The sequence below is a fragment of the Motacilla alba genome, chromosome 3, assembly GCF_015832195.1.
Source record: "Motacilla alba alba isolate MOTALB_02 chromosome 3, Motacilla_alba_V1.0_pri, whole genome shotgun sequence".
NCBI classification, from domain to species: Eukaryota; Metazoa; Chordata; class Aves; order Passeriformes; family Motacillidae; genus Motacilla; species Motacilla alba.
In genome coordinates, this window is record NC_052018.1 from 83,569,454 (window position 1) to 83,586,266 (window position 16,813).

The window sequence follows — 16,813 nt, forward strand, 5'->3', positions numbered from 1 at the left end:
GCTATATCATGATTGTAACTGAAGCCATCTGCATGCAGCCTGCAAACTCTCCAAGGCTGTAGAGCAAGGGGGTGAAAATCAGCTTTTGAAAAATTTTGAGGGGAGAACATGAGTAATGAAGATGAGAACAAGGACAGTGAGGAAGAAATGTGAGTCTCTGTTCATGACATAATAGTTTTAAGAACGCTGCTCTGCTTATTGATTCCAGACAAGCCTCCAGTTTCAGCCTTGCCTAACTGAACTTCTTTGTTCTCTCATTTCAAATAGGAGTTTGATACACAATTAGAAGGATCTCCACCATCAGATATCAGTTAGAAGAATCCTTGCTTCTTAACTCAGAATTAAATTTGGAGTGGGAATGTCAATGGCAGTTACTCTGCTGAGCAGTTTCTTCCTGAAATTTTGGGAATTTCTCATCCTTATTGTTCATTTTTACAGAGAAGTTTTATGATTTTTGACATCTGTGGTTAAAAGAAGATAGTTTTCGTTTTTCTCTCAGACTGCATATTTGTTGGTTTAGGTGCAATAATAAAATGCAAGTTGAGCATGGAAATGTTTCTTACAAGCAGAGAAAGAAGTAACTGTTGTTGAATTAACACATTTTCAGAGAAAAGCCACTGTCAGTCACTGGCTGAGAGAATCTTCTTCTCTGTAGCCTTTTTTGGTTGTTCAAAGGTTCATGCTGGGTATTTACTCTTGATTCTAGTTGCAGCACTTCAGCCTGTATTCCTAGGGGGTTTTTTTCAGTTGCACTCCAGGTAGTAAAGCTATGTATGACAATTCCATTTTGCTATCAGATCCTTGAACTTTAAGGTTGCAAGATTCCAGGTGCTGGAAGATATGTCTTGTGTCCTGTATTGCATATGTCAGTATCGCGAAAAGCAACGCAATCTGGAAGAAATGCATGCAGGACTGACTCTAAAAGGTGTAATTTCTGCTCTGTGCTTTCTCCTTGCTCATTGTGCTTGCCCATGGGAAGATGGAAGTGTGTGAGCTGTGGGTCTGGTTTGTGATGAGTATTAGCTTGGACTCCTGTGTTCAAGGCCCTGGGCAATCAGTGATCAGAGAGATGTGCTGTCCCTGAGAGCCAGGTTGAGTTTACCTCAGTGCGCTAAGTGTTTTAGCTTATGGCAGAGAGATACACATTGTAAAAAATGAGATATCCATAATGTCAATGATAATGACCAACTCATGTTAATATTCAGTTAGTCATTACCAATTACCTGAAAGTATATGATTAAGTATTTTCATTTGTAGGACTACTAGCCTGACTTGAGCTTGCTGTTTTTCTCATTAAGGCATATGGTTTCATTAACTTATTAGACACTGGTTGACTCACACCATGAATTGGACTTCAGGATCAGCAGACCACTATGGTTTCCATCAGCGTAATTCAGAATACCAAATATGCTTCTGAGAACTACCAGAATGGCTCATATTTCCAGAAGCAAAGATGTGTGGGAGGCAGCTGTTCCATAATGGCACTGTATCTGTTTGAGTAGTGAATAAACTGCAAATGATGTACATCCTCCATGTGGGGCAGTAAGGTGGGCTGGAGCAGGTTTTACTGCATGCTGAGTCAGCCAGGTCACAGGACAGAATCTGCCTGTTGGAGGGGGTGTCCTTATACACTCCAGGCTAGCCTGGTGTTCTAGGCACTCTGAAAACAAGTGTTCATGGGACAGGACTTTTGGCCTTGGAGTATGAGCTGGGATCTCTGTTCAGGGAGTCAGGCAGTCTGTTCAGAGGATCTTTCCCTTGAACTGTTTTCTCCAGAGATTTAAGACAGGACTAGTTGTTCCATAGCTGTATTAATGCATTATGCACTACTTTTCTTTTCCTAGCCAAGGCTCCTGCACAGCCAAGCATGTAGAGGTGGAGGACGTTATGTACTGAATGTTAGTTTAGGCCTAATATATGTATTTTGTAAGGTGTAAATTGTAATCTGTGACACTGATCAAAAAGGTGGCTGTCTTGAGGCACACATCAGATAAAATCATTGCAGCTTAATAAAAACTTATCACCTGTATGCAGTGCAGAGCAGTTCGCTCTTCTATGAAATGTGAGATACGGAAGCTTTATACTTGTTGGAAAGCCAGGCACATTTTCAGCATATTTTAAGAGCAGTATGACAGAAATAAAGTAGGCCCCAGTGAAGCAAGGGGTATATTTGTAATGGCTGTAAACAGTGGGATACAACAACTGGGAAAACACTGTGACACAAGGGCTGAAACACAGGTAGGAAATGTGAATTAGTCTGTATTGCATGTGAGGAACTAGGAGAAGTTAACAGAGTGTCCCCGAAGGGAGAAGCTACCAAGTATTCCAAGTCTGACTCCTTTAGGTGTTTACTCAAGGAAGGTCATGATGTTGATCAGCAGTGACTCAGGTTAGATAGCTGACATAACAAGGTTATGGACAGAGTTGTATCCATGACAGTTACCTTTTCCTGCCTAATGCAGGACAGCACAAAGCAGACATAAGCAATGGAATATTAAAATAATGGTACAGACATCTTCAATGGGTTACCATCCTGCCAGAAAGATAGATTTAGCCTGTTATTTGTTGGATTAGTGTTGGTTGTAAAGGGATTTAACTCAGCTAATGGGCTTTTTTTTTCTGTGCTCACCATCATGCAGTAGAATACTGACTGATTGCAGTAATGTCTTTCAGCAGCTCCTTGCAGCACTGCAACCAACAATTTAATTTTTAGTACAGATGGGATTAGATTTATTTTCAGTTTGTATTACAAAGAAATACAGCACTGATTCTGCTGTGCACAGATCTGGGAAGGGAAAATGTCTTTTCTGGCCTGACTTGGTTTGCAGTGCAGCAGATCCACTAAAATGTCATGTCTCTGACATGCCACAAAAACAAGGCTTGGGCATCTCACTGTTCAGTCAGTAACGTGCATTCTGTGTGCTACTCTAGAACCCTTGTCAGTACACTCTCTGTTGTAAAAACAAAAGGCTGGGGGGAAAAAAAAGGCACTACACTACCTGAAGTAAACTGTTGTAAACTTTAACTCCTAAAGGCTTTCTCCACACCATTTTCTTACAAGATGAAATTTATGAAGTTATTAATGCAAATAGTATTCTGACTAATACTTCAGAAATGGCTGAGCATTTGGAATTTATAGGATGTATGTACAGATCATGCTTATTTTGTTTGGGGTTGTATTGTTGGTGTGTACTAATTTACATTTAAATTGTTATCCATGTGGAAAGAGAGGGAAGCACGGTATGGTGCTTTCATGTACTGCCTTCAGTCATAAGAGATACAATTTACATGCTGTGCTTGAAAAATCCCCCTCCTGTCCAGGGAGGAAATAGGTCAAACCCATGCTCAGTTGTTTTTCATCGCTTCAGTCAGTTTGTGTGGGGACACCGAAGGCGGCGCAGGAGAAAATAAATGAGATGACAGATGAAGCCTGCAATTGTTTAGGATGGTGTATGCTCTACATGTATCTCCATATGACCCAGCCAAGGCTGGAAGGAAGCTAATCAGTTCACTTTATACTCAGTATTGATGGCAGGAGGAGTTCTTATAAGGAACAAAGATAATTTGTCCTTTACTTGATACTCATTTTGGTTGTTAAGAAAACATGCATATGCAATAGAATGGGAGATATCACACTGCTTGGTGTGATACCTCTGAAAGCAATAGACCAGCTGAAAGCAATATACCTTCAGTCTGTCTAAAGGGATGCCTCAGCAAGGAAATTCTAATATTTTTCCTAAAATATTTGTTGTGAATACAACAGATTCACAGTCGGAGAGTGAGGCTTCTCCTGTGAAACGGCCACGGCTACTGGATGACAGTAATGACAGGCCTGAAGAGACCAGTCGATCCAAACAGAAGAGTAGACGTCGATGCTTCCAGTGCCAAACAAAACTGGAACTAGTACAGCAGGAACTGGGATCGTGTCGCTGTGGTGAGTACAGTCTGGCAGTAGCATCCGGCTTTGGAACGCAACCGTGCTCAGATCTGTGTCACACGTGGAAATACAGAGAACACTTGCGCTTTTCACCTTGCAAAGATGCTTTAAACAGAAACTATAGCTTCCATTGGCAGCAAAAAGTTATAATTAGTTCCTCAAATTTCCCCTTTTAAAACTTTGGCCTTGATGTACTGCCTTGTCTCAAGAGATGCCAGATATTAATGAATTCAGCTTCAGAAGTTCCCTGTGAGGCAGGAAGGGCATCATACCCACTTGACAGGAGAAAAGAAGCACAAAGCACATCAATAAATATGCAAAGGTTTCTATAGGGAAAGAAATATGTAAAGGAACATAGGTCAGTAGCTGCTTCTGCGTGTTATAATTACATAAATATTAAAAACTTAAATCCAAAAACCACCTCTAACTGAAAATATTTTCATTCTCACACTTAGTTTGTGTGGGGAAGACTTATGATTCACCATACACTTAAAATCATCCAACTTGGCTTTTCCGAAGTTGATGATACTGTTCAGGCAGTTGAATTGAAGACAATAATCCTATGCAGGCAGCTAATTTGGGGTTTCATATTAAATGCAAATAATCTTTCTGAAACAATAATTAATGTGACTGGATTCCAAAGGAGATGCTCTCTCCTTCATGGAACAATTGCGTTCTTAACTGGTTTAAATGTGCTTGTTAGACCCAGTGCTAATGGCATGTGGTAGTTTTACCTGCTAATTATTTTTTCATATAATTGTGTATTGAAGGCTGCATTGAACTCTCTTGACAGTGCTTTTATTGACACATTTGGAGAAGTTTGTTTCAATTACTCCATTGTGTCTCAGGCAGGGGATAAATTCCAAAGGATCTGCGCAGATGATAGGTGCAATTCACATTGCACCTGTGAAATATAAAATCTTGTGTTAAAACCATTATCTGGAGACAAGGCATGACCTGAGCAGCAGTGTCCTGAGCAACAGTGTGGAGAGGAAGGGTGGGCTAAGGTAGTTACAAAGACAGTTAATCCTATACTGAATACCAAATGCCAAGTGAAGAGAAGCAATAGAAAGCTGCAAAGATTTTGGGTTGTGCTTTGTTCTCTTCTTCAGCATCTGTCTTCAGACTCTAGAGATTACTGTTGTGTTGAGCTCTTTTGGACATGAGATAAGGCTTTGTTTTGATATTGGAGCACTGGCACAGAACTTACATTATCTGTGAAGCCACCAAACATGAAATCAAAAGCTGTAATGTTGAAATTCCTGTTGTGGAAATCATGTGTCAGGATACTTTGAAGTGTCTGGTAACGTTTTTATCAAACTGAAGAAATTCAGGGCTATCAGCGACAGACTTTGGTATGGCTCTTTCTGCTCAGCATGGTAGAGGCAGGAATTTCTGCTCTTGGTCTGCTGTTGTCAAGCATACAACTCAGGCTGCTCACGGGCACCTGACTGAAATAGGAGAATGGTCCCAAATACTGGGAGAGTTTGGATTTTGGGGTGGATTGGATAAATGATTGCTTAACCATTATGTAATATCATTAATATTTCCTGCATTCTGCAATACTGGATCTATGTAAGAGCAATTAAGTTGAAAGCAACTTCTAAAAAGCCATTTCATTGATCAGTAATGTTTTTAAAATTATATACGACCTGCCTTTTTTTTCTGTAAACTGGATTGCAGATACATTTGGTTGGTTCCTCTCAAGTTTTCATGAAGTGGTTCCATAATTCAATACCATTGTAATATAAATGTTGTAGGAATTATTCTTTAATTTTCTTCTACTGGATATATATAGCTTTATGGAAATATTTCTGTTAAAGTTCATAAAATGTGTTAATAAAACATGAATGAGAAAAAAAAATTTAATTCTTCGGCAATAAGTGAGGAGATGAAAATTTGCATTCCTGTATTACAGCCTACACAGTTTATAGTTAGTATTATAAACATTTCTATTCTATACTTTTAATGAGAAAATAGAAGACAGGAGTCTATTTCCATCTTACCTTTTTCAGTCCAAGAGGGCTGAAAAAACTGGAAGTCTTTGGTTTCTGTGCAGTTGCAATGTTTCATTAATGCACCTATGTGCAGTAAGGGTGTGTTATCTGTGCTCTGATGTGGTGTGAATACCCTGGCATACCCTGTGCCACTTACATTTAATAGTCAGATTAATAAGAAGCAAGCCAAATGCTGCCACTGAGCCACCCTGGGCACCTCAGCTTCACATCACCCAAACTGCTTTAACAATGATCAGCAGCATGTGTCTCTGGTCAGTTTTAAAGATGCTGCCTGGAAACCATTCTTGCTAGCTTGCCCTGCTGTCTGTAAAATTAGGTTGCTTTCGGTCATGAATGACAAGCCCATTCAAAAACCCTGGGTGGAGGTGATGGAAATGCAGTAGTACAAATCTGTCAAATTTTCATTTATTTAAAATATTTCCTAAATCCACATGACTGGGTTATACTTTTCTGTCCTAATGTGAAGCACGGGTAATGAATGATGTGCGGTCAGATGGAGGTGATGAGATAGAATCAACTGGTGTAAAATAAGCACATACACTCTTTAAAAGTGATGGTCAGCATAGAACATCGTTTGATCTGAGTTTTGAACCACTGCTATTAAATTCTTGGTGTCTTAATCCTGAACTAAAGCAATGGGGAAAAATGGGGGAAACTCCTCCCAGTTTTAAACATTAAGAGAAAATCTGATATCAGGATCAATAAAAAGGCAGACACCATCTTCAGAATGATGAGTGTGTGTGTTTGCTTGGATGTAAGAAGGGATTTAAAGCATAAAACTGTTGATCCAAAGCTGTGTCTGAAACAGTCTTGTTAAAATTTGAATTCACTCCACAGACCAACAATGTAATGGTTTGCTGTTGCACATCTTCTTGTCCTAATGTTAAAAGCACTGGAAATCATCTTATTTCTTGATGATTTGTCCTGGTGAGTCCTCCAGTGAGATTTTTAGTGAGACATAGTGGAAAGGAAAATACATACATACTGAACAATGTTTTAATGTAGACATATCTACAAATACTGATCCAGTTAACTAGGACTTGTGCAACAAGCCACAGCCTTTTTGGAAAGGAGACAAAGAAAGTGTCTGGTGCTTTACACCAGCTCACAGATCTTTGGGAGGCTGCTGTATTGGCTCTCCTGTAACCCCTGTCCAGAGGGAGGTGATGCTCCTGAGCTCGTTCCCTTGACACTACATGGAATTTTAGACAGATTTGACAGTGCTGCAGGGCTTTGCTGTGAAGAACAACAATTCACTACTGAGAAGGGAGTTCCAGCAATTCAAACACAACATTTTTCAGATGTAGAGAGATTTGTTTGTTTTCATACACACATACTCTCAAGATCTTTTTTCATTCTTCTTCCGCTGTGTTCAAGTTACTAACTGCTGACAAGAAATTCACATCTCATAAATAATGCTTAAGAGCCATTGCTGTATAAATTGAATGTGTTATGAATTGTGATGGGCCTTTTTGTAGCATTCTGCGCCCGGAGCAGGAAGAACAGAGGATGTCATTTTCATTAATTTCTAATGAGGTGCCAATTAAAGCTAAGGAAGGAACTCAGAAGGGAAGAGTCACAGAGCTCCCCTGAATCCTGTGCCCCGGGGCTGTCAAACGAGTGTGCTGCCAAGCCTCCTCTGAAAGTTCCAGTAAATTACAAACTCATCCAGAGCACACACAAGACAAATTCGGCTTCCCTTTGATCTTCAAAAGAGCAATTTGTAAGACGAGTTCTGAGCCTTTTCACACAGCAAACTGGAAGAAGTGATAGGAATTGTTAATTGCTGATGCACTTTGCAAGCTCCAGTGAGAAAGAGAAATTTTAAAATGAATTCTCATTTTGAGCTTCTGACAGAATAACCTTTGTATCAACACCACCAAAACAAAATCCGCTTCCTGTGCGCTGTTTGTAGGTGACAGTAAGAGTAGGCAAGTCCTGCAGACAGCAGTGTTCTCTAGTTTGGGCTGGATGGCCCTTCCAATAGTTCAGTGTCTTACAATGGGTAATGATTGTATTGAAATAAATTTTATTTAATATTAAATTTAGGAGTCAGTTTTATCATCAGAGAATTGCAGGAATCATATTCTTCAGGTTACACTCTGTTACAGCATTTCTGCAAGCAGTCTGAAATCAAACTGCCTGTGATCCTTGATCTGTAAAGGAAGTTGTTGCCTCAGTGGTGTCATAACTGGGTGGTTACCAGAGAGTTGGTTTAAAATAAGGGGCACTGAATGTGTGAGTGGAAGTAGCTATAAAACACTGAGTTCTGGAAATGTATTGTAAAAAAGGCAGGTTGATTAGTTGCAAATAACACTATAAATTTCTAGGCCTGCCCTTAATTGCTTGACTAGATGTATATTGCTACTAAATAAAGTTATGTACAGTTTTAAAAGACAATGAGCTGTAAACTTTTAATCTATAGAAATTATTTTCACAGAAAGCAAAACTTAATTTTATGGAAGAGGCTTACAGTTTTACAGTAAAAAGTAGTTCTGGTGGCACTAGTTCTGTGGTACCAAGCCAACACACGGAAGTCTGCAGTGATCCTGTTGTTGGAATTGCATGAGAAATATGATCCACTTCTAGTCAGCAGTTAAAGAAAAGTTAGTGTAGTGTGCCAGCTCTGCAGCAGCTTTTGTGTAGAAATGCTTTGGTGTCTGTTGGCCACATCCTTATGGGTGTGTCTGTACCTCAGACTCCACCTGCCTCTTGGCAGCCAGTGGGGGGGCTGAGATGATGGGCCCTGCAAAGCAAGCCAGGCTGTAGGTTCCAGCAGCAGTGCCATTTGTTTGTGTGCTTCTCAGGTAGGAATTGTAATGTTTTTCCTGTTCTTGGGCCAGAGGAGGTACCTAAGCGGATGGGAAGATGTTGACAACCTTCCAGCTTGAACACACTTGAAAAATAATTGCTCAGTCATGTTGTGTTCTGATCAAACACTTGCTAGCCATATTTCTTGCCTGTGCGGACAAGAAAGCTTTTCTTGGAATTTTACTGGCCTAGGTTATGTTGTAAGAAGCTACAATTTCCTGGAATGCATCTGGCCTAACAGCTGTGCACTCGCTGCTGCACTTGGGGGAGGCTGCTGTGAGCCCTAACCTCAGGCAGAGGTGAAGGCAGAATGTGGTGGTTTGCAATTTTAATTTGTGAGATATTGGCAAGTACTGATGTTTGTCTGCTTTTTGATTGGAAGGGATGCAGTTCACAAGTGGCCTCTACAGCACAAAGACTGAGCCAGGAAACAAGAGTCAAGCTTTGCAACTCAGCCAGAGAGCCACCTTGGGGTGCTGAGCACCTGGAATTGAAGGTGGAGGACATGGCCCACCACTGCTTGCTGCTTTAGAAGGGCATAAATTTCCTTCCTAGTTACTGTGCTTATTTTTCCACATCCCTGTTTTTCATTTAGTTCTGTATAAATTTGTAACAATCTGTTGAAATTCTTTTATTGGTGTCACTGTTGGTTTGTTTTGTTTTGGTCTAAGCACCAAATAAGGGATAAGAGGGAGAGAAAAACAGACTCCTGTCAAGCACCAGCAGAAACAAAATACATCCACACAGCAGAGACTGTACTTACAGATAAAATGGAAGCAAGTCTCACTGTCATTGAGTATTCAAAAAAGTGGAAGAAAAGCAGCTGCAGATTCTTAACTTGGATAACAGAACTGCTAGTCCATAAACACAGGAGATGAAGCACTTGTTTGGATTGTGCCAAAATAAATTTGGAGTGATTTGATTTACTCAGTTAATTTAAAAAGAATCTCCAGAAAGACAGGAAAAAAGAAACAAGTTTGAATAGATAAGCCACTCCATCTTTGTACAAAGTTGTCAGACATGTATTGAAACTAATGTTTCTCTCAAAACTTAGTCAAATATTAAATCATAGTTCCATTTCCATGGAACCTTTTCCTGTGGAGGAGAATTTGTAATGGTGCTGGTAAATTCACTTTCTAGATGGATAAGGTTTAGCTGGTATAAGCCAAAATGGCTTCAGGGCATGATTATATCTTGGTATAACAGATGTGCTTCCATTGATTAAGATGAAATATGCACAGTGCTTCTGGAGAGTATGAGTCAGCCAGTTCAGTAAGAAGTATTAAAATAAATCTTATTAGTGACTGGCTACTACAGCCCTGGCAAGTCTTACTGTCAGTCTGTAAGAGGTGCCACATTCAGCTGCCTTGTGTTAGCTGTTTTCCTAAGGGAGTTGCTCCCAGAGTTGCTCCCTTTTTTCTTCAGCCATTTCAGGAATGTCCAGCATCTTACCCTATATTGCTGCAAGTATTAAAAAAATACCCAACAAAACACAAAGTCTATTGAAGTTTGAACTTGAACTCAGGGGGGAGGGGGGTTTGTTTTGTTGTATTTTATAAAGATGTTATTCCAAGACTCCAGTTTAATTGATGGGGAATAGAAGCTGTTAACTAATGTTGATTTTTCTGACTAATGTGTTCTGAAAGTACTGGAAATGAAGAAGTAGTTGATTAATTGGTGCATCATAGACTCCAAGTGTAGGACCCAGAAAAATGCTTTAGTGTCTAGTTTTCAGAAAAGCTGTCCACAGCTTTAAAAGTGTTAATGGAGTTCATGCTCCTTATAATTAGGAATCATGAAATACTCTTTGAAGAGGCTCCAGTATAGTTCTCCAGCTCATTCAATTAACATGGGTTTCTTACAGGATGTGCTGGTTTTGATTTCTTCCATGTTGCTATCAAAAGTTTTGCAGTGTTGATTTAGTAATGTGTTGTGAGCCTGTTCCTTACCTTCCTGTAGTCCCAATTAGTCCATGTAATTGAAATGGGCTACTCATCTCTTAAGTCCCCGAGTTCTCCTTAAGTAAAACAAGTTAGGGTGTTCCTTCTAAAAACAAAAAGTGGTTTTATTTTGACATTACTGATGCGGTAAGTCCATCAGTATATAATCTTCTGGGGGTTTTCAAATGGAAACTGCAGTACTGGGTGAAAAATCAACATTTTGTGGGTGTGCCACATCAAATCTCTTCCCTACATACCTGTATTATGGTTACAGAAGAATGAAGTGTATCCATGAAGTGCAAGATGATGCAATTTTTTAATTGTCTTGTATGCACAAGAGACACATGGCCTAGTGAACTTGAACACAAAAATCTGAGACTATCTTATATTTTTTCCCAGTACCTTTAGAGAAGTATTTGCTCAGTCTCTGAGTAATTTTTTTCTTATGAAAAAAGGACAGATAAGTCCCCCTTAAAAATGATTCAAACATTTTTGTCCATATGTTAATAATCAGCTGTACACAGAATGACTGATTCTACTAGTGTTTGGTATTTGAAGTAGACACAGAAGGCCCAAAAATATGCCATAATAATCTGATGAATCCTGAAGGAATGTTACCAGCTAGTTAACTGACCACAAGGTAAGGCTTAGGTAGGGAGGAATGTGAATTTTGCTGATGAAAGTCTAAGATGTTCACAGGAAGAAGTGGGGAAAGAACATAATCACAGCTGCTGCACAAGAACTGGGAGGAGAAGAAGGATAATTGAAAGGAATTGTTTAAATTTGCTTGAAAAGGCAGAATTCTTTCCAGGAGCTAGAGTATTCTTCCCCTAAGGAGTACCCATAAATAAAATTTTATCTTAGAGGAAAATACCACCTGTGGTCCTAAATTACATAATTCGGTTATAGGAAGGTGTTAAATGTAGATACTGAGACTTGAGACTACTTAATGTGGATGTTCTAAGGATATTGATGTCCTAAGGAAATGACATTAAGATCAGTGTGCATCAGTTTCCACAAAAGTAAAAAGAATAGTATTAGTCTGTGTCAGGGCCTTTTAGTATTAAGTACTACTGGCCTTGGAGGAAAGTTTCAAGAGCTGAGAAACTGCAACAATGGATCTTATGATCACATGAGTATTCATAAGTTTTTAAAAGTAATGTATTTATTTACTGTATCTATACATATTGAAATGCAAATGCTTACAGAGGTGTTCAGAGCTGTTAAACATTCCCGAGTTGATGAAAGTTTTGCAAGTTACAGGCACAAGTCATGTATGGGCGTCCTGCTGTATTCTGAACAAGCAGGAGCCAGGAATGTTTTATAAGTCTGCACCAAAAGAAAAAAAAAAAGGGAATAGTGGAAGTGTACATTGCTCTAAGCATTTGTTTTCCTTTGTGGTGTAAATGGGACTTCTGAATGAAGCTCTGTTTTCCTGTGATTAGAAGAAGAATTGCTCTTGACACAGATTGCAAGAGGCTACAGTAACAGAAGATTTTCATGGAGCAGAGGGTGTAATCTAAGAGACCCTGAACAGGTGTAAATAAGGAATGAAGACATAAAACACATTTTATTTAGGTTTAAAAGAAGTTGAACTCTTTCTCTCTTGTTTGGCCAGCCAGCCTAGCTGCTCTCAGACTGTAGATCACTATGGTGCAACCTCTAGGAAACTACTGAAACCCAGGGCATAAATAATACAACTCAGAAAATAGACTGAAAGTCAAACCTGGAATCATATTCAGCATGTGATGAAGTCAAAATACATGCAGGATCCAGGAGAACTGTTACAATTAATGCAACACATGCTGGATGTTAGAACAGACCCTTTCATTATTCATTCCAGTTCTTTATTAGTAGCCTTATCTTTCCTACATTTTCATTGGGCTGAACAAAATTACACACATACATTATTGAATCACTAGGTATTGCTTGCTATTTTAATTAACTTTCTGGGTACACTTCAGCTTTTAATTAAATACGCAGCTTCTGGGAGAAGTGTAGAAGCTCAGGTGGGCTTGGTGTAGAGAATTCTAGAAGTACTAAGGCTCACGCAGCTCTTTTTAAAGTGTTAAATACTGCACAAGCCCCAGCTCTGACCTTAGGAGAGCTCTGTCATCCACCTGCCATTTCTCAGGATGCTTTAATTAAGGTTTCACACTGCTCAAATCTAGAGAGTCTACACTGCTCAAATCTAAATATGTTGAGTAGCAAACAAATGCCTTTTGATAAGCTGGTATAACCCATGGAAGATTTAATTTTATAGCAGTACTAACATTTGTGGCAGTGTAACCTATTAGTATGAGTTACCTCTATTGCATTAGCTGCCTTGGACACTAGGAGGCCTTTTTGACACAATTCTGCTTTTTTTACTGTGCATCCTGTTATTTGGATTCATTTTCCCACATAACCTTGTGAAACTAGGAATGATTTGGGAAGTGCAGTTTCAGTGTGTTCTTGGTCATGCAAACGTGGCAATGAATATGTCTTTTGCAAGTGTAGCAGTGATACTAATTCCTCTTGAATACACCATTGCAAAATCACACAATTGTTTAAATAAGGAAACTCTTCACCTACCTAAAGTCTAAACTTCTAATGTTGACCCTTACTTTTCCACTCCTTCAAATAAGTTAATCGTTGATGTTCAGTATCTGATACCTCACTTGATGCTGTAAGTTGTTTGGAACAAAATGATTTCTTCAAAAATTCTCTTGTTAAATTAAAGTTTAACCAGTTTTGGTTATTTGGGGTTTTTTTTTCCTGCCTTTGTGTATCAACAATCGCAAAAGTCTTTGGTGAAAAATGTTTCTTCTAGTTATATTGACAGATTACATGACAACTTAAAATGCTAATTTCTGGGAAGTTGCATCCTTTATCACAGATGAACTGGGGCCAGAGCCCAGTTCTGCAGAGATTACACAAGAGCAATAACCCAGCAGTTCTGGTGGTTGGAGAGTGAGCTTGTGGTGTCACAGCTGCTGCTTGTGCCTGACTGCTGTGGATGAAAGCTGAGACCAAAAACCAGGGACAGTGTATAAGGTCAGAAGGGGAGCCTACAGATGCCATTGTCACTACTGTGTAAGTCAGTGACCTCTGAGGTATGAAGCACTTCAGAAGTGAGTATTGATTGCATGGTGTATCTATGGAAGTAATCTTGGACCTGAATTGCTCTGATAGTCTGTTCCCAATAGATAATAGCCTTAACTTATAAATCTATTGTGGGTGAAGAAGTTGTGATGTGGAAGTGTTTACTCTCAAATGCATGAGTTCTGTACAGCTAGAAAAATATCTGGTCCAAACCAAATTATTCAACCACCATCTTCTTCTGGTACGTGATGGAACTGGGACACAATCTTGACTAGAGACCTGCAGTACTCAGTCAGTCAGACCTGAACCCATAGCAAACATTTGTTAATGGCAGTTTACTGTTACAAAATAGATGTGCTGTATTCATGACTTTGATTAGGGATTATTTGAAATTCAGAAATAATTTCCTGAAAACCTCAGCTCTGTTTCTAAACATTTTCCCTACTTCTCTGGGATTAGTGTTCACTACAGCAAAAGTAAGAATTGAGTCTAGAAGAGTGCCATATCTTAATTTTTTCCATTCCAAATACAATGTCTTCAAAGAAACAGGAGGAAACCTTGAGTTGTTCTTCTTAGTTCCAAAGACAAGGAATAGAATAGTGCCTTGTGTAGAGCCTCCTTAAGAATTGTTGATCCAAAAAATTCCCCTAAAAAGCACCACATGCTCTGTCCTGAAGTGATAGGAATTCTCTGTTCAAAATTTGTCACGTTCAATGTAGGGAAAAATAGTTTGACATCTTTCTGTGCAAGTAGTCAAATGAGTAGGAAAGTGTATTTGAAATTAGTACGAATTGGGATAAAACATATTTTGTTTGCAGGGTCTCCACAGTGCCAAACTGCATCTTTTAGTGCTCCCTAAAGCAGCTTCCCAGGGTTATGATCTTAAAGAGAATAGACAGAGGACACCTTTGAAACACAGGTTATTTGTTACCCAACTTGGAAATACAGAGTCTTTTCCTTGCAGTTGAAAAAATTCTTGCAGAACCTTTAACCATACCTGTCCAGTGGCTGTGTTACAGTATTAAGATTATGTCCTCTCTCTTTGGTATACAACTCTTCCATTCACTTCTTGGGCAGTCCTTTCCACAAATGCTTTTTCTGTCTCTAATGCAGATACATACACGTTGCTTTACCCTCTTTATGGCAGAGAGTAGAACAGAGGAAGAACAGAAAAAAAATTCTTACTCCTTTCTTTTCTCCTAAGTATAAAACCAGTAGTAGAAATACAAAATGAATCTGTAGGATCTCATGAGCACTCTTATGTAGCACCAGAGATATCAGAGAGCTATATGCTTCCAGCATGAAACCTGAGATTATCGCTGACTGAGAGCAGGATGGAAGTCCCAGGGTGCCCATCCAGTCCCAGGGACAGATTGCCAGAGTAAAAGAAACATTCTGAGGGGTTTTACACCACCTCTTTCCTATTCCTCTCTTTGATTCAGCTATTGATCATTTTGATAGTTGTGAGTAGGTATCAATGATCTGTATGAAGAAGAAAATACTGTAAATTAAGTTGCAGTGATCGTTGCAAATGGTTAGAAAAATAAGTTAATAGGAAAAGTACTCTTTATCCTACTGTATGTTTTGTGAACCTTTTGCAGCTGTGCTGTTTGTGAAGATTCATGGAACTGAAGTGCTTTGAGAGGGCAGTGCTTAAGACAATGTGCATTGATATTTAGAAACTTCTTACTTTGAGCACCTAGAGGTTAACACTCTCCATCCACTCAGTTTGGAGTGGAAATTATTGAAAGGACTACCTCAATTTAGTGGAGTTTTAATAAGTACATCTATCTGGTTAAAAAGCTTCATCATACTGTGGCGTGCTCGTCTTCCCCCTTGGAAATGAATGACAAGATTCCCAGTCAAGTTATTCTGAGGTACTTACCACTTTGTCAAAGTCCATGTCAACTTGCAGAGCTGGGAAAGAGAAACAGAAGAGTTTAGTTCGCTTATTTCCAAAACCTCGTTGTTTAGCTTGGTGGGATTTGGTTTGGTTATGCAGAAAATGTCAGTAAACCTGAAATTTCCTTGAGTTGTGTAATGAAACTTGACAATGCTAGTGCAGAGCATTCCCACAGAACTGAGAGGAGAGATAATTAGAGTAGATGCAAGAATGGAGCTGTCAGCAGACTAGAATATATTTATATTGCCTAACGCAGTGCATACGAGCTGCCCTGGAAGTTTTGCCTGGCTGGACTATAGCACACAGTCCCTTCTTTCCATTACTGCATGTTCTTGCTAAAGAGCCTCCAGAATACAGGGAAGTAAGCTGGGTCATACTGCAGTTCTCAGGTGCTGAAGCCTTTAGGATCTTGCCTTGTGTCTTGGTAGCTATTTGTTTTGCTCTTCCAGTCATTTCTTACCTATTTCATGTCTTTAAAAAAACCAAAAAAAGTTCCTTCCCACACTTACTTATAAATAGTTTTATTGTTAGTATAATTTGCAACACATTAAATCATCTTTCCAGTTGGAAGGGCTATGGGGGAGATGCATAAATGTTGTTCTGGGGGTGAATGGTGTGCAGTTGTTCTGAACAGTGCAGCAGCATGAGCTGACCTTCTCTCTGGCTCATCTGCCTGCTTTGGCTGTGCTGTGTGATAGCCTGCAGATATGTTCATAGTTTAAAGACATGTTAAAATCTGTTCTTGAACAGAAATCTGTTTGTAGATTCATGGAATACCTTGTTAGATAATACACCTTTGGCATAGTTAGTTTTCTTCTAACCTTACGCAGTTTACTTCTCACCTTTGGTAGAGAATTTTTGCAGTATCTTGAAATCTTAAGTCACAAGGTATTTTTAAATTCTGTTTGAACATCTCTTGATTAAAATTTCAAATTTGCAAGAGAAGTAAAATATCTTGTGAAGAATGTGAAGTCAAAGCACACAGCACAGAATTCTGCACAGAATTATGTGTGTCATTACTTGGACTGCTTTTGAATAGGATTTGTATAGGGCTCTAGACCAACATAGGTTGTTTATTAAATAAAATTTGGAAATGGTGTAAGCTACAAGTTCTGACAGT

The 16,813-nt window shown here is 39.1% G+C and overlaps 1 protein-coding gene across 2 annotated transcripts in view; it reads left to right on the forward strand.

The window, feature by feature from the left end:
- Positions 1 to 16,813, forward strand: part of ZFAND3 (zinc finger AN1-type containing 3) — a 134,660-nt gene that overhangs the window by 111,141 nt on the left and 6,706 nt on the right. For both annotated transcript variants that reach the window (XM_038132886.1, XM_038132887.1), the window contains one exon: positions 3,764 to 3,934. In XM_038132886.1, coding sequence (XP_037988814.1) covers positions 3,764 to 3,934 — 171 coding nt within the window. The remainder of the gene's footprint in view (positions 1 to 3,763; positions 3,935 to 16,813) is intronic.